The sequence below is a fragment of the Mytilus galloprovincialis genome, chromosome 1 (assembly GCF_965363235.1).
Source record: "Mytilus galloprovincialis chromosome 1, xbMytGall1.hap1.1, whole genome shotgun sequence".
NCBI lineage: Eukaryota > Metazoa > Mollusca > Bivalvia > Mytilida > Mytilidae > Mytilus > Mytilus galloprovincialis.
This window is the reverse complement of record NC_134838.1, coordinates 41,983,546-42,005,583: the sequence shown is the minus strand read 5'-3', so window position 1 is coordinate 42,005,583 and position 22,038 is coordinate 41,983,546. Positions and strand designations below refer to the sequence as shown.

General features: G+C 30.9%; 2 protein-coding genes across 7 annotated transcripts in view; one reads left to right on the top strand and one right to left on the bottom strand.

Annotated features, from left to right (window-relative positions):
• LOC143074926 (DCC-interacting protein 13-alpha-like) overlaps positions 1 to 14,419 on the top strand; it is a 55,423-nt gene extending 41,004 nt beyond the window's left edge. For 3 of the 6 annotated variants that reach the window (XM_076250130.1, XM_076250146.1, XM_076250126.1), the window contains 7 exons: positions 2,428 to 2,558; positions 3,714 to 3,822; positions 4,908 to 4,994; positions 5,220 to 5,313; positions 5,558 to 5,608; positions 7,763 to 7,789; positions 8,956 to 14,419. In XM_076250130.1, the coding sequence (XP_076106245.1) occupies positions 2,428 to 2,558; positions 3,714 to 3,822; positions 4,908 to 4,994; positions 5,220 to 5,313; positions 5,558 to 5,608; positions 7,763 to 7,789; positions 8,956 to 9,228 (772 nt within the window). In that variant the 3' untranslated portion in view covers positions 9,229 to 14,419. Of the gene's footprint in view, positions 1 to 2,427; positions 2,559 to 3,713; positions 3,823 to 4,907; positions 4,995 to 5,219; positions 5,314 to 5,557; positions 5,609 to 6,400; positions 6,428 to 7,762; positions 7,790 to 8,955 lie in introns of all 6 variants that reach the window. The other 3 variants (XM_076250161.1, XM_076250139.1, XM_076250154.1) reach the window with 2 other exon arrangements.
• Positions 14,420 to 18,402: 3,983 nt separating this feature from the next.
• Positions 18,403 to 20,345, bottom strand: LOC143078466 (uncharacterized). Its single transcript, XM_076253358.1, has one exon. It carries the CDS (start codon positions 20,168 to 20,170, stop codon positions 18,788 to 18,790), a length of 1,383 nt encoding a protein of 460 aa, XP_076109473.1. The 5' UTR covers positions 20,171 to 20,345; the 3' UTR covers positions 18,403 to 18,787.
• Positions 20,346 to 22,038: the final 1,693 nt, after the last annotated feature.

Sequence of the window (22,038 nt, the reverse complement as noted above, 5' to 3'; positions counted from 1 at the left end):
CTGGTTAAAATAATGCAGAAAAATACACAATATCTCATGTATTAGTCCAAATAATTATGACGTCTGGCAAGGCTATTTTATTATTTTTCTGGGACGCCTTCCTACGACGTTCAGGTGCCAATTTAACTAGGTGCCAGTTTGACTAGAATTCTTTGACAAATGTTTGAAACTATCTGAGTTTCATTAGACCTTTGATAGCAGTAACAAAAAGATTATTTACTTAATATTTTGTGGGAGAAGGGGGTTCCGACTGTGTGGCATCAGGTCTGTTTGTGCCCAATACATTTTCGCACCCTACACGTTCGCACATTCACACTCTACTCATTCACGCCCAATTTTAATTCAAATTCAAGTTGAATAATTGGAAAATTATGGTTGTTGTTTTAAATTGCTTTGGTGTAAATACTGAATGTATTTATAGCTTGGTATGAGTAAAACATTGAAGATTTTAAAGGAAAAAACACAAAAGATAATTGTTTTTAACAGCTTGGTCCCATTGATCTGAAACAACGAAACAATAAAACATAGAAACCAAAATATAGCAATCCACTAATATAACCAAAACATGATAAAATTTATTCAACACGCAGAAACAAACATAGTCAGAATATCACTTCATTTTGAAACAAGTCAATGAAACAAGTTATAGCAATACACTAACCAAAACATGATTAAGAGTTATTCAACACAAAATAAAACGTTGACAAAATACCACTTTATTTAGAAAGGATTATTATTATTTTTAGCAATACCTTATCCAAAACATAATTAAGATTTATTCAACACAAAAAAAAAATTGCTGTCTCACTTTATTTTGAGACAATGACAACAATTATACTTATAAGAAAACACTTGCTTACATAGTTATTAAACACAAAACCAATTAAGATTGGGTGCGAACATGTAGGGTGTGAAAGTGAAAGGGGTGAAAATGAGTGGGCGCAAACGTGAATGGAAGCGAACGGACTCAGATTCAGACTATGTACCAGTGAGAAATATACAAGCCTTTCTACGGTATTTATTTGTACAATTCAGCTAGTCTTGACCTATTCATTTGTCTTAAAAAACCAGCCAGTTGTCACCTTCACTTCACACACACACACATATACGAATATCAATTATATGCTTACGATACATGTTGCATTGTTAAACTAATTACGGTATGTGAAAATCAAGACTTGCATAAAAACTATCCCAATATTAGAGACAGTGGCGTCATTTTTCTTCAGAGCTTTCAGCTCTTTGATTAACAATTTTCTTAAAATTTGAAGATTTTCAATAACATTTTCCACAGAAAGTACTGTTATAGATAGAGATAATTGTAAGCAGTAAGAATGTTTAGTAAAGTAAGATCTACAAACACATCACCATCACCAAAACACAATTTTGTCATGAATCCATCTGTGTTCATTGTTTAATATTCACATAGACAAAGGTGAGCGACACATGCTCTTTAGAGCCTCTAGTTTCTCAATATCGCAAAAATTAAAAACACAATCTAGTCTTAAATAAAAAAATCACAATATTAATGCATGCAATAATTTCTAAATTTAGTTTTGATTTGAGAACCTAGGATTGAGAGAAGTCGTTATTGCCTTTAGTGAATGCAGTTGTTATCTCTTTGATTAATGCTAATTATAATGGTTACATGATCAAATTATAAAAAAAATGCTATCTGAAATTACTTATGGTAACTTTTCTTTTTGTCTTTTGATTAAAAATAGATTGATGAGGTTCCAAAATTGAAACTATCATAGGAATGTTTAAAACATTTGTAAACAGGTCAATCACTTTTCATGGCAATTGAAGCATTGACAATATTGTGACCAAAGCATTGTTTATTTTTTCATGAAAGCTAACAGGCATGCAGATTTTTGTTATGAATATTCTTTATTAATACAGATAACTTATTGGTAGAAGTAATAATGTAAAACTGTTGTTCTTATCTTGAGTTTTGGATTTTAGCATGTCATGTTTTTTTGCATGAACTTTTCTAATTGTAGAACATTGTGAACAATGTTTACTGTGTCTTTTATATCATTGAAGTATAGGTACATTGAAATTTTCAAAATGTATATTTGTGAGAAGGATAATTTGTTAATTGCTATTTTACGAAATTTTCCTTTGATCTTACTGACTGATAATTTTCTTTCGAAGCGCAGTCCAGTGATATGAAAAATTATTGTTAGAAACTAAGGGAGCATGTGCTGTTGTTAATGAAATTAACAGGAAATCAACAACGTCGTCATAGGTAAAATAGCTATAAACAGATTATCATTGGTCATCTCAACTTGATTGTTTTTCTCACATTCACTGTACTGTCTCAAGCGAGAAAATCAATCTTGTTGAGATGATCAATGATAATCTATAAGTTGTGTACATATACCTTCACAACTTTGTTAATTGTATTTTCTCCTTTTCTTTTAGGAGAATAAATCCATTTGACCAGTCCACTGGAGAAGTTTTAGATAATTTAGACTCCGCAATAGCAGATGCCCATTATGTAGAAAGTTTTGTTGTCAGATTTTTAGGTTCAATGGAAGTAAAAGCAGACAGAGGTAAATATAGGCAACAGTAGTATACAGCTATTAAATAGCCATAAATCATTATATGCGAAAACGAATCTGGGTTTCAAACTAAAACCAAGGGAAATAGTTGTTAAAAAAAGTCAAAATACAAAGAAACAAATTATTTGATAACAACTGCCATATGCCAGACTTGTTACAGGAATTCTAAGAAAAAATGGTGTTTTGAACCTGGTTTTTTATGTTAGCCAAACCTCCAGCTTATTTGGCAATTAGATACTTATTGCAAAAAGTAGGTAACCCTGTCCTATAATAAAATCTTCAGTGAATTGTATTTATATCTGAGTTTAGCTACAAAGTGACCTGAAATGATTAGGAGTTGTTATAAGAAATCACCTTTCACAAGAAGAAGGTCAGTTTCTGTTTGATATGATTTTAATGAAAAAAAAATCAATTTCTGGTCCTATGAAATAGAACTAAACAGGCCCAGCTAAATACCTCGCTAAATTTCATTTTGAAATCACTTTAGTTGCTACCATTTCTCTTCTGACTTTGTCATCTGCACTTCTATATACAAGTAAAACATCAGTTGTAATCAGTTTCTCCTCAGTTATTCATAACATTATATAAGGATCAAATATGCAGGAATTAGTAACTTATTTTTACTTTTCAATGAATATTGTTTATGTCTAAGGAACTGTATGTACTAGACGTTTAGAAAAAAGGTTCTTCTAAAAATTAAGGTAACAATGACCTACATTTCATGCATCAGGGACGTTAATAGATTTAGCTTAAGGTCTACATGTAAGCTGCTCCGAATTCATTTGATTAAAAAATAATTCAGTGGTTTTTATGCCCCATTTATTGGCATTATGTTTTCTAGTCTGTTCCTCCATTCGTCCGTCCATTCGTTCATCCATTCTTTCTATCTTCTGTCTGTCCAGCTTCAGGTTAAACTTTTTGGTCAAGGTAGTTTTTGGTGAAGTTCAAGTCCAATCAAATTGAAACTTAGTACACATGTTCCCTATGATATGAGCTTTCTTATTTTAATGCCTAACTAGAGATTTCACGCCATTTTCACAGTCCACTGAACATAGAAATTGATAGTGCAGATGGGGCATCCATGTACTAGGGACACATTCTTGTTTTTTCATAAAAAGCTTACAATGTATCTGTCTTTACTTTCAGGCGAACCTTTAGTTTTAGAAACAATGAGACAGATTATGGCAGCCAGGGCAATACACAATGTGTTTAGAATGACAGAGTCTAGACTAGTAGTATCCAGTGATAATATGAAGTAATATAAAATACTAAAGATTCAGTTATTTTCATGGGTACAACATAATTCTTGTTTGTGAACATCTGATTTTGTGATTTTACCTCAAAGTCTCCCTATAGGCTTGAAGAAAATTTATGCTTCATTGAACATTTGAAATAGTGCTTTACCTATACTAAACAAATCCACCAAAAAATGGTTACCCATGAATGATAATGAATCAATTGTACACAATATGTATAGAGTCTCTATTAGTAGTTACCAGTGTCAGATAATATGAGGTGAAATAAATACAGGAAATATAAATGACAGTTTTTCAAAATATTAAAATGGATTTGAAATTTAAAAAAAAAGTCTTCTTACAAATCAAGTGTATTTTCCAGTCACTAATAGTCTCTCATCAATTTGAGTTGAAAAATTTGCCTGATCATGCACTATTCCTTAAATGATGAGTCTGATTGGAAATTTTTTCAAATTTGATAGCAATATTTCCATATTTTTTTGCCACTGAATTAATATGCAAATATGAACAATTAAATTAAAATAAAATTAAAGTGCTAATCTGTTGCCCGTGATTAATTTTGTTTGAACTAAGTAATCAAACAACGCTAGAAGCCAGTAAAAACTTAAAAAATAGTGTTTTCCTGTATAGACTTTATAATGAATGTGTGTGCGACTGCTTATGTGACATGTAACCAAAGTAACTTACTGTTATAATTTTAGTTTCCTTTTTATACCCCCTCAGCTGGAAGGGGCATTGAGTTTAACCCTTGTCTGTCCATACATCCCAAAGTATCTGTTCTCTAACTTTAGTTTGCCTCAATGAGTCAATCCAATGTTATGAAACTTAAATACCATTCTTATTACCGCAAAACTCAGATCACTTACAGATTTGGGTAACATCACTTTCACTGTTCTTCAGTTATGTCCCTTTATATCTTTATAGTTGGTGATGAGGTTACATATTTACATATTTTCACAGCTTTGATCACTTTGAAACATATTTTAGACAAGATGTTCTGTTAGCAAGTCCTTATATAGATTAATTAACAGAGAGTTTTAGAAAGTTCTATTGTTATAACATGTCACATCTTTGTACATTACAGATTGATAGATCCATCTACAAACATTGTACGCACAGTATTTGCATTAGCAGACATATCATTTTGGGCAGCTCATAATGAAAACAAAAGGTATGTATGCTACAAGAATTGTTTACATTGACCATCTGCTGAAATCATTGCAGAGCAGTTGCATTTAAAAACAATTTGAAGTTGGAACAATAATTTGATAAAAGCCATGATGATTTAACAGTTAAAAGTTAAAAAACAATGATTTGCTTTTACTTTATAGACTTAAAGTTATAGATTAAGAAAAAAATGATTTTCTTTTACTATAAAGATTTTTTGCTATTTTAGGTTGTTTGGTTTTATTACCAGAAACAGACAGACAGGTTTACCTAATCCATCCTTTGCTTGTCATGTGTTTGAATGTAATGTATCAGCAGAAGAGGTGAGAAAAAATGGTGTTGTAGCATTTCTAATGTTTTAAGATAGTTCTGAAGTATTATAAATCTTGTTAAACATTTATCAGTATGTCAGCTCTGTCAAAATATTTGTGTTTTTAAGAGACAATATTGAGTCTTTCATAATTATTTTTGAGTTGATTTAATGCTAATTCCACAATTAGCCAAGTATATATATTTTAATTCAACTCAAGATAGATCTTGAAGATGTTTTTATTATTATTTTGCTAGATATGCAGTGCCATACAAACAGCAACCAAACTTGCCTTTCAAGCTTTAATGGTAAGTACACAGTTTATTGAGAAAGAACTGTTACAGTGGCATGGGTTTTCTTTTGGCTTTTTAATTTAACATAGTGTTGTTTAAGAGGGATTTCAGTAATAAAGGCATAAGTAGATACCATTTCACTAAAACTTTGTAGTGAAAACTTATTTTATTTGAAAATATTCTACAATATTAAGAATTGTTCTTCTTTGCAGCCAATTTGATTACATTTAGACAAGAGCATAACATCATTTTCTATCGAAAATTTATTATTCAAAGCATGTGAATGTTTTTATTGAAGAAAGGATGTATGGATGAAATATAATATTCATATTATGGTATAGGATCTATTTTTTTTAAGAGTTTTTAGTGAAAAGAGCTACCGTTTTTTTTATTTGCAAATCTTGAATACTAATATTTGATATTTAAGTGTATTAGTTGAAGATTAACATTTATCCTCCAAGTTTTCCCCCAAATAATCTATTCATAAAAAAATAAGTTACAAGGAATGAACTTATTCAAAATAGAGTTGTGACTTTTACAAAGATGCTCAATGCAATCATTTCAAAAAAAATGTTATTCATCATATAAGAATAAATGGACCAAATAATTTTTTTTTTAAGTCTTAGATAAGAAAATTGAGATGGCTTATAATAGCTGACTAAAAATAAAAGTATTCAAAATTCTGAAAGAAATTTCCTCTCTTATGCATATAAATTAGTTCTGTATAATGCTGCAGTTTGACAGATCAGAGAATCAACCATGCATGGAAACATTTATCACACATTCACATTTTAAATGCATTTGTAGACTGATTCAAATCAAACATAATATATGGTATGTAAAATATAAAGGAGAGGGTCAGTATTATAACTACTATTAAGGCACATAGATATCTAACCTATGTATCATTTAACTAATACACAACACATAACTTTTAATGAGAAATTTATTGCCTGTATGTGTAAAAATATATTTTGGAATCTCGGTTCGTATCAAGTTTTCAGAATTTTGGTTTGAGAATCCCTAAGTTTTGTTTAGTGTTACACAGACAAAAGTATGTGACACATAGGATTTCAATCTGCCAGCTAAGTCTTTATATTAAGGTGGTACCCAACACTTTAACTAATATTAATTTGGCTCGTTTTATTTTCTTAAAATTTTGACAAAGTATTTACTTTGACCCTTTTACAAAAATATCAAAATTTCAAAAAAATTGAACCAACCGTTTTATCAGAAAAAATACACTGGTTATATAGCAGTTTGACAAACACTGATTTTGATCATTGAGAAGCTTAATATTCCCTTAACAACACAACGTAATTAAAACGTTTAGCTGATTTTACAGAGTTATCTCCCTGTAGTGTTAGGTACCACCTTAAGCTTTATATTTCAGAAGGTAGAAGACCTAGATGCTTCAGACCTCATTTCATTGATCAGTGATCATGGTTAAATTTAAAAGGTCAAGTCCATATCTCAGATACTATAAGCATTTTGGTGTATGGAATAATTGTAATGTGTACATGTTGGACTGACAGGTTTCATCTGACCTTAACCTCAATTTCATTGTTCATTGGACAATGTTTTCTTTTTTTGTGGTTTGGTCTATTTCTCAGATACTATAAGTAAAATGGTCACTATATTTCTTGTATGTTATGATTGAACATATCTGTCTGCCAGGTTTCATCTGACCTTGACCTAAGTTTCATGGTTTTTTGGTCAATGTTTTGACGTTTGGCATGGTTCATCTGACTGCGACTTTTTTCATTGAACATTGATAATGTAACTTTATGTGATACTCGTAGTAAAACATTCATATTACTGACTTTCCACATAGATTTCATAATAAGTAAAACAAGTGTGACATTTCAGCATGTGCACGCTTGTTGGAAACCAGTTTTTTGATGATATTCACTTACATGCAAATATAAAATTAAAAAAGCTCTGACTATGATATTGTGCGACTATGAAATTTAAGTTATTTTGTTGATAACCTAAATTAAAATATTGCCGTAAAAAAATGTGTATGTCCTAATGAGATTACAAGTATTGTAGATCATCGTTGACTAATAAGCAAGCTTTGCTTTTTTCAAGTTGTCACATGTAATTTTCTTTTTTCAAAGTCCTTTTTCTGTGGCATATATTGTATGATACTGCTCGAATATTTTACAGCCTTCTAACGACCCTTCTTTAGCAGGTGTGAGTAAAATAATATATCTTCTTTTGCTTTATCTTTATATTATATTCATACATCTAATCAGGATCTATAATGTTGTAGTTGAATGAATAAAAGGGGGAGGTGGAATAAAACAGTCATCACAATTTTTTTCCAAAAGAAAATGATAGTGAATAATAATTTTAGGACAATTATATATCAGTTAGAAACTAAAATTTGAAAGTGCGTCAAATATATAAAAAAAAATCAACATACTGTTCAGTGTTGCATGTTATGCATGTTGAATGTTTAGGGTCATGGGTCAGTTGCCAGATTTTTTGTATATTTTTATTTATTTGCATGTTTCAATATGCAAGTTAAGAATGAAAAATTATAGACTGGACCAAATGCTTTTCTTGATGTTTAATTTGATAGAGAAGATTATTTTTGATTTAGTCCAATGCTGAGTTTAAGCTCCATTAAATGTTTAAAATGCTTAGTCATGAAAAAAAAATGTAAATACTGGGAAAAAATGTTTAATACCTGCTAGCTTAATTTATAAATATATTGTAGAATATTATATTGATAGTTGTTTTATCAGTACAAATGTATATGGAATTGTATTTTTATGTTGTACTTTGACAAATCCATGTGTAAATAACAAACTACCCTTTCATAAATCTGCTTTAACTGAATTTTTAAAATTAGCTGGACATGAAAAAGTAGAATAATTGGAACATGCATTGCCTTTTTCAGTTTTATGTACACTGGCTATTTGCATTAACATCATGTTCTGTGTGTTTCCTTGAAATTGTCTTGTAAATAAATATGAAAGTTCCATTAAATTTTTGAATTCTTTCTGAAAGTAAGTTGAATTTCCTAATTTTGGATGGAATTGTGTGTACTATCGAATGAATTTATTTTGATAATGAGATTTGTGAAAAAAACACATGAAAAGTGGTATTTTCTCCAAAATTACAGACTACATGAGACACTATGCACTTTCTTTAGATATTTTTATCAAAAGTTTTAAGTTCAAATGAAACTTAGACTGAAAGATTCAGTAGGTAAGAAAGGTTGTTGTTGTTAAGGTATATGATCATAGTTTTAGTTAACACTACATTTGTTTATGAATAAATTATCATATAATTCAAATAGAAAAAAGTTTTCATTCATGTTTAATGGCTATCCAATTTCCGTTTTCTTGCAGGAGAAAAAAGCAGTGGAAAAAATCCAGAAGGTTAAAGCCAAGGAAAAGAACATTTTATTGCAAAATATTCAAAATCTTGAGGATGCTGATTCAGATGAAGAACTTAACAAACTGCCTCTTTCACCTGACGGCAAATATTTGGTGCTTACTGCAACGGAGGATGATGACGAAATGTTAGAGGATACAAATTACGTAGACACCCAGATGACTCAAAAAGTCCAGGATTTAGTTGTAACACAAGAAGAGGAAGGAGTAGACGACTCTGAAGCTTGATTTTAAGGGCATTTTATTTTTTGGTGAAAATGGGGGATCTATTTTGCTTTGTAGTATGTTTGGGTGTTTTGAAAAGATCATCATTTCATATTTCTTATTGCAAGCTTGTGTACATTGCAACAGTTGAATGAATGATTTAAATACTGTGGATCCATTTATTTATGTGGGTACTTATCATGGATTTGAAGAGAAAAAAAAACATTTTCGTGGACATTTTATTTTGTTGTTTTGCCAATGTATGCATACAACCTTATAGAAAATTTGTAATTCCTTAAACTTTTAGAAAGCTGGTTCACATGAAATCCCCCAAAAATGTTATCCAAGGAATAATAATGAATCTACAGTAAAGTTAATAGTATACAAAGAGCTTCTTGCTCATTTAATTATAAAATTTCTAGAATCAAGAACAGGTTTTGAAGTGTATACACTTGTTGAATTTATAATTAACTGTCTTACATGATACATTTTGAAGAATAAAGAACTTTTTCTACTCCATGCTAGTGAGATTACCCATTTGAAGATGATTTACAATTCAAAATATTTTTGAAACTTCATGAAACAAAAAAGTGAATGAATAAAATTATTGACTAATTTAATTTATAGATAAATCCTGTAGAAAAAAATGACAAAAATGCTGAAATGAAGAATAAGTACATATAAATATAAACAGTATGGAACTTTCATTATTTTATAAAAAAAAAAAACAACATTTAATTACTCTATTTAGAAACTCCTGCCAAAACCCTCAATCTAATATTGCATATATTTATAAAAGGATATCTTAAAAGTGACAAGAATGTCAGACTTTTGAGACAAATTTTAATGTTTTTGCGAACGTCCATAATTAAAGACGAGTTGTATAATATAAAGTTACATTAAGATTATAAAACACTTTTAGCCTGAGAAAAAGTGCTGCCAATGAAAAAAAGGAAAATTATATACTTCAAATCTGATTTTTTTGTAGCGATCTTTGAAATCATGCCTATATAACCTTTTTCAAAATCAAAATGTATAAGAGATATATTCTTCTAGTCTTGTTATAAATGTTATATAATAAAACTGCAGTCTCAATTAAAAGCATTTCTATCTATTTTTCATGTTTTATAAAGAGTCATAAGCTTTGGTGAAATGGGGCATTGATTTACATTACAATTCATATATAAGATGTAAGAAGAAATGTCATAATTGAGTGGTTTTCCTCCAATATAAATTTTTATTGGCCATATGTAATTTGAAAAGGAGGGTACATTTTGCCTGTTTCTCAGATCTGAAGTACCTGTTTTGGTACTTCCTAAGTTCTGGAAACAAGTATAAGAGCATATGCAATTAAAGATGTGTTATCTTTTTTCAGTAAACTTTAAGCTACGGTAGTGGTTTGGCATGAAATGACTGTCACTTTATTCTAAGTGAAGACAAAAGTGCTATGATGGCTGGAAATTGAAGAATTCAACAAGAATAAGTGGTGTTCTTACCATATTTTATATGATTTTCCTTTAATAAGCAAAACTTTAAGTTACAGATATCTTATGTTTCATAGATTTTACAATCATGGTTGTTTCAATGTTTTTTTAGTTGCATTTAAGTCTTATTTGTTACTTTATCTTACAAAAGGTTAAAGTATTGTATTATTTCTGAAAGCATTTGTCAGCATATTATGAGAAGAAAACTAACACTTTTCAAATTATCTCTCTACATGAAGAACAGATTGATAGTTGGAATGTAATATTAGTATTTATGAAGAGTATGGTATATATTCTTTAACCATTACTCTGTGACACAATTTTTTTTTTAGAAAAAGATATAGCTCAGCAATGCTAATGTTAATTTTATTATGAGTTATTATACTAATATTTAGAAAATTTACATGTTTTTATTTTCTATTTTTTAATGGTATTTATCTTTGAAAAAAACTACAACAATACAAAAATGAATTGGAATAATTTCTATATAATCAAATGTGTTTTTGCTTTAGTTATTTAAAAACAAATCTTCATTTAATGACATTGCCAATGTTTTTTGTTATAAGATTTATGTATATTGTTTTGTAATCCTCATCCACACTAGAAAAGGGGGCATAATGTTTTCTGATTTTTTTTCTGTCCTTCAGTTCAATTGTTGTGTTCCAGTTTAACATGGGAATGTTGAAATGAAAATAGGTACATTCTCAGGTTAAAATTTGTGTTGGGTAATCTACAATAAAGTTATCAAATTAGTTTTTACACATGTTCATTATAATATTAACTTTTGACCTTTTAAGCCTGATTAAGATATCATGGTTAAATTGGAAATGTGATATTGCAAGCAGGGCATACTGTCCTATGGACAAATATCTCTCTTTTAATAAATATGATTTAAATAAGTTCTGTTTATAAGGGCACATTACATTTGCGCAAATTTTTAAAAAATCCAATCTTTCATTTGCGCCACAAGATTATATTTCATTTGCGCCAAAATATAAAAACTTCATTTGCGCCATTTCATAGGTGATACAGGTAACAAATTACGGAAAAGTTAAATATTCATTGCTGTATCAAGAATAAGATTTGTTTTGGTTCTACAGTATTTCTCCTGGATAATTGTTCATACTTATTTTTAATACAAAACTGAGGTTTAGAATTATAAAGTGTTCACATGTTTGAGGTGTATAGAGTTACATTGTCAATTCAGAGACAAACAGAGGAAATAAGTCTGTATTTTTTTATGATCACACATACAGTATATATAGCTTATCATATGCATCATATTAAAAATCGTTTAGATGTACCCTAAAACTTGCAAAGTTAGAATAACAACTGATATGGACAGAATTATAGCTTTACTTTTATAGTGTATAATGCTTAGAACTGTCTCAGTTTTTTTTATACTATGTACCTGTATTTACCTGAACTATTGGCGAAGGAAAGGTTTTAATTTTGGCACAAATGAAATATGGTTTTTGGCGCAAATGAAAGGCCAATTGGCGCAAAAGCCAAGCACCTTTTTATAATCATTTCATTGAATCAAATTCTATTATTTAAAATGACATACAAGAGTTTTTATGGTTTTCAAATAAGTACTATAGTAATATTTTTTTTTTCAAATCTTACTGGTTTATCCTATTTTTCTTTGTGCTTATGTATTAAATTTATGTTTGTAATTTAATTGAGACTAGTATGCAGCTGTTTACCTTAGATAATTTTTCAAAATGAATCATTTTAATAGAGAAATCATGTTTGTTTGTTTGTTTGTTCTGTTTTGTTTTTTAAATGAAATAATTTAAAAAGTTAGAATTGATGTGTGCTAAGCCTGATGCCTCCATCATTCATTTATGGATATGTGAAGACCATTTTATTTTGTCACTATGAATTAGTGTGTGCTATGCTAGATTCACAGTTTTCATTGAATTTATTGCTATGTTATTTATTACACAATTTTAATTTATGATTATGGCAGTTTGAAAGCAGTCATACAATTGTTAAGGATATACAGCATGAGAAAAAAATATCATTGTGAAAAAAGAACAACAACGTTATTTTCATTACAATCTAGTCACCTAATAAATTATTTATTTTCTACCAAGTAGATTAACCTAAAAGGTTACTTTGAATAATGTTTATTCTTGACCATGGACACATAGTGCTATATGTGTAGTACCCCCCCCCCCCCTGAACTGTGCTGGAGCTACTCATAATATTGACCAAAGATAGCCATACAATTTAAATATTTATCATTTTGATATGCAAGATTTCCATTTTGGTGTGAGAAGTGAAGTGACAACGTCTTTAATTCTATTTTATTTGCAGTTTGCTCCTTGTCATAACATCGTAGAGAATTGACCCTTTTCAGGCCCTACAAAGTTAACTATAATTGAGAATTAATGCAATAATAACTTTTTAATGTAATGATTCTGAAAAAGCCAGAATTTTTTAACATACATACTCACTTCTTTTTCAAAATTTTGGATACAATGAATTTTAAAAAAAAACCTAAAATGTTTGTTTATGATACATTTTAAAAACAACAGATTTTGAGGGGGAATGTAACATATACAGAAAGACATAAATGTCATGGCGTTATGTTTAAACAGAGTTCAATGTTTCCTTAAAACTTTGTGCAATGTAACATATTTAAAGTGTTTAATCCTTATAACTTTATAGTATTAGTTAAGTATAACCATTTTATAGAGTGCCATTTGGAATCTCATGAGTCTAAAGATATAGGACAGAATGTTGTTAAATATATGTTAGAACATATAGCTGTGATAGAGTGTACCTTTGAATAGTTAAAACATACAGACATCAGATTTGACTGAAAACTGACAGGAATATTAAAAATAGGAAAATACAAAAATCTAGACATAACACATCTTGTGCAGTGATTCATTTGTTTATTGGCCAGAAGATTATATTTCTGCATTACATTGTCACAGTTCATTTTCTTCAATTAACACAGATCTGTGTTCACACTTTGCTTAGATAGATCTGTTAAACAAAACGTTCCAGGGTCCTCTGGATTTTCAGAAATTTTGAGGCAGAAACTGCATTGGTTAATAAATAGTTATAAGAAGACTAAAATGGAATGTTGTCAGATCTTTGTAGTGTGTTATAAGAACAGGAAGTAAAATAGAATTGTCAGATCTTTGTAGCAAAGTTTGGACACATGATCTGCATTTTAAGAAGATTATTTTTCTTTCAACAGAAAAATATACATTACTTTAAGAGATATTAACATTTTTTTAGAGGCATTTAAACTTCTTAAAGTAACTTATAAGATAACATTGTTTTCAATTTGATATTTTAGAATCAATGAGCATGTGAAGGTAGATGTTTACTACTAAATTTAGAAATTATTGCGATGTTTTTATTATTGCGAAAAATGTGACAAGGTAATCATCGCAATAATTAAAACTTGCATTTTGAATTTTTTTTCTTTGTATCAAACCAGGATTTTCTGAATATCTCAAAAATAAAAATCGCATTTTAGTCTGAAATGACAAAATCGCAATAATAAATAGACACGCAATAATTTCTGAATATACAGTATTTGATGCATAATTCTGCACAATATTAATTAAATCCATATTATTTATTAATCACCTTGAGTTAAATATTGATATATATTAAACTGTGATATGTATAGATTTGTACATAAATCATTGTTGCTAGAGAAAGGTGTGTGTTTATAAAGAAGTTTTTAATAAACTTATCTTACAGACTTTTATTTTTCATTTGTTTACTCAACATAGGCCATTTTTAGTAATTAATGTCTCAAATGTTGGTCTTGTTAGTCAAACAAAATGACGATGGAACATAATATGAGGTTGAATATTCATAACAAAAAACTTCATACTTAGATTAGAGGCGACAGAAGTTTACTGGTATTCAAATTAGTGTTTCAGCACAACAATTTGCAACAAAATGACAAGATAACTCCTTTTCTGTGTCGATTTAAACATCTGGATACAACTATTTACCTTTTTCCATCTGTTGAAGGTAGTGGCATCTTTACCTTTAAACCAACTTTTACAAACTCTTGGCCTCAATAGTATGTTTGAAAAAAAACATGTTGTCTTCTGGTTTTTTTTTAAACCTTTTGATTTGGTTATTTTGTTTATTCAACATTCAGTAGATTCTGTTGTTATATGTAGGTGGGTGAGTGGTCTAAGTAGTTGAACTACCTAATTTCTAGCCTGTCAACACTGGTGTTGTTAGTTCGAATCCTGCATGTGACACCATGCTATAGCACAATAGTGCTTGAAGTGGCATTAAACACCAATCAACCACCAATCAATAAAAAAAAGATAAAACAATTTTTTATGCCCCATTTATGGGCATTATATTTTCGGGTCTGCGTACGTTTGGTCCTCTGTCAGTTTATTGGTCTGTCTGTCCACTTCAGGATAAAGTTTTTGGTCAATTAGTTTTGATGAAGCTGAAGTCCAGTCAACTAGAAACTTAGTACACATATGCATGTTCCCTATGATATGATCTTTCTAATTTAGAGTGTTGACTCCAATTGCACAGTCCACTAAACATAAAAAATAAAAGTGTGAGTGGGGCATCCCTGTACTTGGACACATTCTTTTTCTATTCAGAAAAATTATGATTTCAAATAAGAACAAATACAAATAAACTCATCATAGATACCAGGACTAAATTTAGTATATACGCCAGACGCGCGTTTGTCTACATTAGACTCATCAGCGACGCTCGAATCCAAAAAAGTTAAAAAGGCCAAATAAAGTACGAAGTTGAAGAGCATTGAGGACCAAAATTCCTAAAAGTTTGCCAAATACAGATAAGGTAATCTATGCCTGAGGTAGAAAAGCCTAAGTATTTTAAAAAAATCAAAAAATAGGCAGTAAATTCAAGAGTTAAGGATTGACTGCTTTCAAACTCAATAATCTATGAAAAACAGATAAATGTCAAATAAAGCGGACATGTTAATTTCACTATCATCCCATAACCCAAACATATTTGACCTATTGATTATTTAAAATGAGAAACAAGTCGAATTACGAACACGAAGTACACTACTGATGCATGACATTAGGTAAATATAAGAGGAAGCTTGCTGACTTTAGCACCTTTTTGTCATTCCAAACGCCTTATTTAGTTTAACAGGTATGACGAGCCAAGGATTTGATAAAAGAACATTGATGTTAGTAAATTTGTGTAACACAAAGTTGAGATATTTCAGCTAAGCTGTATTTTTGTTAAGTCGGCGACTTTTCTCACAGAGAGCACGACATAGGGACAGTAATCCGGCGGCGTCTTAAGCAAACTTCTTAAAAGCTTAATAATTTAAAAGGTGGAAGACCTGGATGCTTCATACTTTTTATACAGATGCCTTATGTTATGAAGTTTCTGTCTGTCACATGTCTATTGTTCTTGCCCTCATTTTCATGGTTCAGTGACTGCTTGAAAAATAGTTAAGATTGTTTGTAATGTTATTTTTTCTGTTATAATTAGTAATAGGATAACTACAGTTGGTATGTACGTACGATGCAAGGTCCTCATGTCCGTCAGACAGTTTTCATTTGACCTTGACGTCATTTCATGGATCAGTGAACAAGGTTAAGATTTGGCGATCAAGTCCTCCTCTCAGATACTAAAAGCAATAGTTCTACTATATTTAGTGTATGGAAGGATTGTAAGGTGTACATGTACATTTTAAACTTGCAGGTGTCATCTGGTCTTGACCTCATTTCATTGTTCATGGTTATAGTTAAGTTTTTTTTGTTATGCCCCACCTACGATAGTAGAGGGGCATTATGTTTTCTGGTCTGTGGCTCCGTTCGTTCGTCCGTCCGTCCATCCGTTCGTTCGTTCGTTTGTTCGTCCCGCTTCAGGTTAAAGTTTTTGGTCAAGGTAGTTTTTGATGAAATTGAAGTCCAATCAACTTGAAACTTAGTACACATGTTCCCTATAGTATAATCTTTCTAATTTTAAAGCCAAATTAGATATTTACCCAATTTCAAAGTCCATAAAACATGGAAAATGATAGTGCGAGTGGGGCATCCGTGTACTTTGGACACATTCTTGTTTTGTTCTGTTTTTCTTATACTGTATGTCATATGTCTACTATATTTGGTGTTTAGAAGGATTGTAAGTTGTACATGTCCATCTGGCAATTGTCATCTGACCTTGACCTCATGTTCATGGTGCAGTGGTTATAGTTAGAACTTTGTGTGTTTTGTTCTATGTCTATGTTAACTTTTTTTTGTCTTTACTAGTATTTTTTATAAAATAAGCAATAGGTCAACTATATTTGGGGTACGGAATGATTGTATGGTGTGTATATGTGTCTGGCAGGGTCCATCTGACCTTGGCTTCATTTTCTTGGTTCGTTTATCAATGTTACGTTTTCCTGGTCAAGTTTGTTTCTTAAATGTGCAAAAAGTCAACTACATATCAAAAGTATTTGGTGTAAAGAACGATTGTAAGATGTATATTTCAAGTTTAATTTATCTGACCTGGACCTTATTTTATTGGATCATATTGAGCGTATTTGATAGTTGTAGTAAAGCTATGAAACGTCGCACGATACTGGTGTCACCTAACGTTACACACTCAAAGACGTAAGCCAAAATAAAAACATTGGAATGCATGTTGTTTCTTTTTACAATAAATTTTAAAGGATTGATTTTTTTTCCTTAGAAACGATTTTTTTTATTATTAGATAAAACATGTTAAGCTATAGTTTTATTAACAAATTAAAAATAAAAAAGTAACTTGAATTAAAACCATTTGTTTTATATACAGGATTATCAATATAATATCAATGGTTGGTAAAAAAGGCGAGATATTTCAGTATGTGCACTCTTGATGATCATAATTTAATTTGTCCCTTTTAACCTTGTTTGCTTGAATAGTGATATCATTTGTTGAAGTCAAATTGTTCACAGTTCCGTTAAAAGCGAATACCCATGAGAAGTAACTCTTATAAGACACAATATACTGTAGGTATAACAAAAAGTTATATAACAAAATACCGAACTTCGAGGAAAAATTCAAAACAGAAAGTCCCAAATAAAAGGACAAAATCAATAGCTCAAACACATCAAACGAATGCATGGATAACAACTGTCATATTCTTGACTTGGTACAAACATTTTCTAGTGTAGAACATCGTGGATTAAACCTGGTTTTATAGCTAATAACTGGCTAACAAGTGGAATAAATACCACTTCCGTTATTCATGTTAGGCAATCATATATACATGTATTTTGCATTGGTTTCAGAGACTTGTACTTAAAAATTTAATATATACAAATGCATGTATTACATTTAACCGTATGAGCTACACTGGTCTTATGTTCGATGAACTTATTATTATAGACAAAATGATACTTAGTCAATGTTATTACTGATTTAAATTAAAAATAAAACTTTAAATAGATGTTGAGTTTAAAGACCTTTTCAGCATATACCTTCATCATACACTCCCCCCCCCCCCAAAAAAAAAAAAACAACCCCAAAAACAGATGAATGTCATGGATTTTCAAGGACTTCAATGCGCAAGGAAATATCAGCACCTAAGCACTTTCTTTACACTATTCTTGTCAGATTAAAACTTGGTGTGAATACCAAATAACAGTTTCACCTATTCATATATTATCACAAACTATTACAGCATTTGTTTGATTATTTGAATTTGGTAAATAAGTTTGTCAACAATGAATTTTAATTAATTTGATATATATTTTTACTGATAAGAAAAAAATGTCACAATTTGTTCATTTTCGGTCTTTCCAGAGTCGACAACACATACAGTAGATTGCCTAATTCATCGACATTTAATTGGAGAGTACCATAGACCCCATCTACTGTATTACATAATAAGTTTTGTTGAAAGATGCCATCTTCTGATAATATATCAATTTTATCATGTCTGTAGTCAGCTACTAAAGTATTGCCATAATTATCTGTTGCTATAGCTTCAAACTCTGCGTCTTCTCTTTAAAAAACATTGAGGACAATTCCATTTTTATTGGTGATCACAACGATGTCTTCACACCACGTCATAGCAAGATTGAGGTTCATTTTAGTTTGTTCAATTATAAAGCGAGTTCCAGATATTAAGTTGGGCCCTGGTAATTTGTTTTCAGGAATGGATCTTCAATTCTAATTTTATTTTGAATCCCGTCTTGGTCTGATACTTCATATATCAGATTATCGTCTGTATTATAAACCAGCAAGTTTCCATTGTAAATTAAAGTTCCCGCCAAGCCGTTTTCGAACGAAATTTTAAAACATTTTTCATAAGTTGAACCTCTTTGTTTCATTGCACACTGTTCACCCCAAAATAAAAGTTCATTTCTTGAATTTTTTAAAACTCTATCAGTTTTAGCTGGAGGAGAATACCTTAAGCACACTTTCCCTTCATAGTTGTACTTAGAAAGCAATTTCTCTGTCAATATCAAAACAGTATCTCCTTCTGCGGGAAGCATATCAATAACATCTTTTTTAAAAAGCTTGAAGCTAGACAACTTGTTTGCTTTATACAATATTTCAGATATTGAAAATGACGGGTATACGGGCTTTATGACATTTTCTGTTGAATCTGAGGTCACTTTTCCAAACATCTCTTCTATCATAGCCTCATTATATTCTCCCCATTCGTATCTTATATTGTGCAACGATTGTAGGGCGTTATCAGGTTTCTTCAGGACGCTATCGAGATGTTTACCAATATCAGGGAATTCTCTCCAAAACTTTTTATCTGGAGACTTGTTGACGAAATCGTCTGTAGTTTTGACAAGACCCGCTAGCGACAATTGTTCAGTCTCTATTTCCGTCAAATAAATTGAAAGAACTTTCAAATCTTTTTTCTTAATATTGTCTATTTTTGCCAGATTTTTGCTCGTTAGAATGTCGATTGTATCACATATGATGGACTTCAAACATTCCGCATGGGCTGTCACCTTAGTTTTCACTATATTGCAGTGTTTGTAGTACTTATTTTCTTCTTGTGTAATCAATTCCACCACATTACCAAGAACTGAAATCCTAGATTTTAAGCATGCAGTTCTACACAGTAGCATCTTTTTCTTCGACTGAGTTAGCATTGCTAAATTTTGAACATCGTGTTGACGGTGTGATTTCTCTGAACAATCACTACATAGCCAAAGATTGCATGGTTTACAAAACAATGTGGTATCTTTTTTGTGATCTTTGCATTCTTCACTGACATCGTCCAGACTTTTGCCTATAATTTGATATAATTTCGATTGTTCAAATGATTCAATAACGTGATCCTTTGACGCTTTCAATTTCCCATGATAATCTCGACAAATTAAACATAGATAAACCTTGCAATCTTCGCATTTTGCTGCTGCAATGTTGTCATCTGTGCATAATCCACAACTATCCAATGGGTTGATTTCTTCGTTCGACCGTTTGAGTTGAAAAGGATACAGTTGAAGACTGTTCACACTATTTTCAGGTAAAGAGGTTTTCATTCTACATAGCGGACATGCTATATTTTTGTCATGAACTTCGAGTTTTGCAAGACATGGTGTGCGAAAAGTGTGATAACAGCTCAATAGTCGTGGTTCTGTGTAAAAGGACAGACATATTCTACATTTAGAGTCACTTTCTATAGTTTTTAAAATCCGCCTCCGCCATATTTGTAATTTATGGTATATATTAGTTGACAACCAATCGATTCACATCGTATTTTTCCACTTCTTAAAGACATTAACATCCGAGAAGTACCGAGTGCTTGACTACTTAATCAGAACACGGAAGTACTTTACAGCTTACGTCATCAGGTAAGACAGGTGGAAAGAAGGTCAAGGTTTCAGCTTGATTCTATCACAAAAATATAGACAAGTGAGCGTGATCATTTATTTTAATAACGGAGAATGTGCCAAAGAGACAACAACCCGACCATAGAAAAAAACAACAGCAGAAGGTCACCAACAGGTCTTCAATGTAGCGAAAAATTCCCGCACCCGGAGGCGTCCTTCAGCTGGCCCCTAAACAAATATATACTAGTTCAGTGATAATGAACGCCATACTAATTTCCATCAGCTTTTATGTTCAAAAATTTTATACTTTTCACTCGTTAACTATATAAATTCGTCTTCCTCTAAGAAATTTATCGACTCACTTGAATCTTCATATTGAAATTGTCAAACTGCTATGATTCTTTTGATTGTTTGCTCTATACTTTTCATCCTTTTCCTTTATATCAGAACGTCAACGTTTGTATTAGGCTTTGGATGTTTCAGATAATTTTAGTCTGGAGCATCTCTAAAATGACAATTAGTTGTTGAAATACGAATCTGATTCAGTACATACAGGGGCGGATGCAGGAATTTTCGAAAGGGGGGGTGCTAACCCAGGGCACCCAGGGCAAAGGGGGGGGGGGGGTGCAAAACATATGTCCCGATACAAATGCATTGATCGGCAAAAATAAAGGGGGGGGGGTGCGCACACCCGGAACCCCCCCTGGATCCGCCACTGACATATGAATGTAACTGTTTATTGTTTTATATATAAAATTGAGAAAGGAAATGGGAAATGTGTCAAAGCGTTAACAACCCGACCATAGAGCAGACAACAGCCGAAGGCTACAAGTACATAATAACTCACTGTAACATAGGTGGTCAGCAGATAATAAAGAGTACACGACAGGAAAAAACGTGTAAATCACAAAACAAAATCATATTAAAAACCAACAGCTATGCAAATAGTTGACAAAGGTACTAGACTTATATTTATACACCAGACGCGCGTTTCATCTACGTAAGACTTATCATTGACGCTCAGAATAAAAAAGTCAAACAAATACAGAATTGAAGAGCATTGGGGATCCACAATTCCAAAACGATCTGCCAAGTACGGCTAAGGTAATCTATGACTGTATAGCATACATTAAAAACCATCTATTTTTAAATATTATTTATCAATCATTATAGCACATTCAAAATTTGCAAGTAATTTTAAAATTTATAAACATATTACCCTTTCCATGCATTACTAACTTTACCGAGACTTTTAAAATTGTATAATAGCTCTACTTACTATTCAATAAACATGTTTAGGAAACAGGTAAATGAAAGTATTCAATTTGAAAGTAGAAAAACCCATGTATTCGATTACACAAGTGAAATGAAAGTTATTATTAGTTTAGAATGACCTTATTACTTTTAAAGAAGATCTTTGTCGTCGCTCATGACTTGAGTTCATAGTATTAGTTAAGTATAACCATTTCTAATAGGCCATGACATGAGGTAAAAATAACAGGAATGCTGTCTGACCAGACTTTAGCACCTTATAGTCATTCCAGAAAAAAAACCCACAGGGATGATGAGTTGAGGAA

Bases quoted from the DNA above. Each gene is read 5' to 3' on its own strand.
- LOC143078466 (XM_076253358.1), bottom strand. From the start codon at position 20,170: ATGAAAACCTCTTTACCTGAAAATAGTGTGAACAGTCTTCAACTGTAT.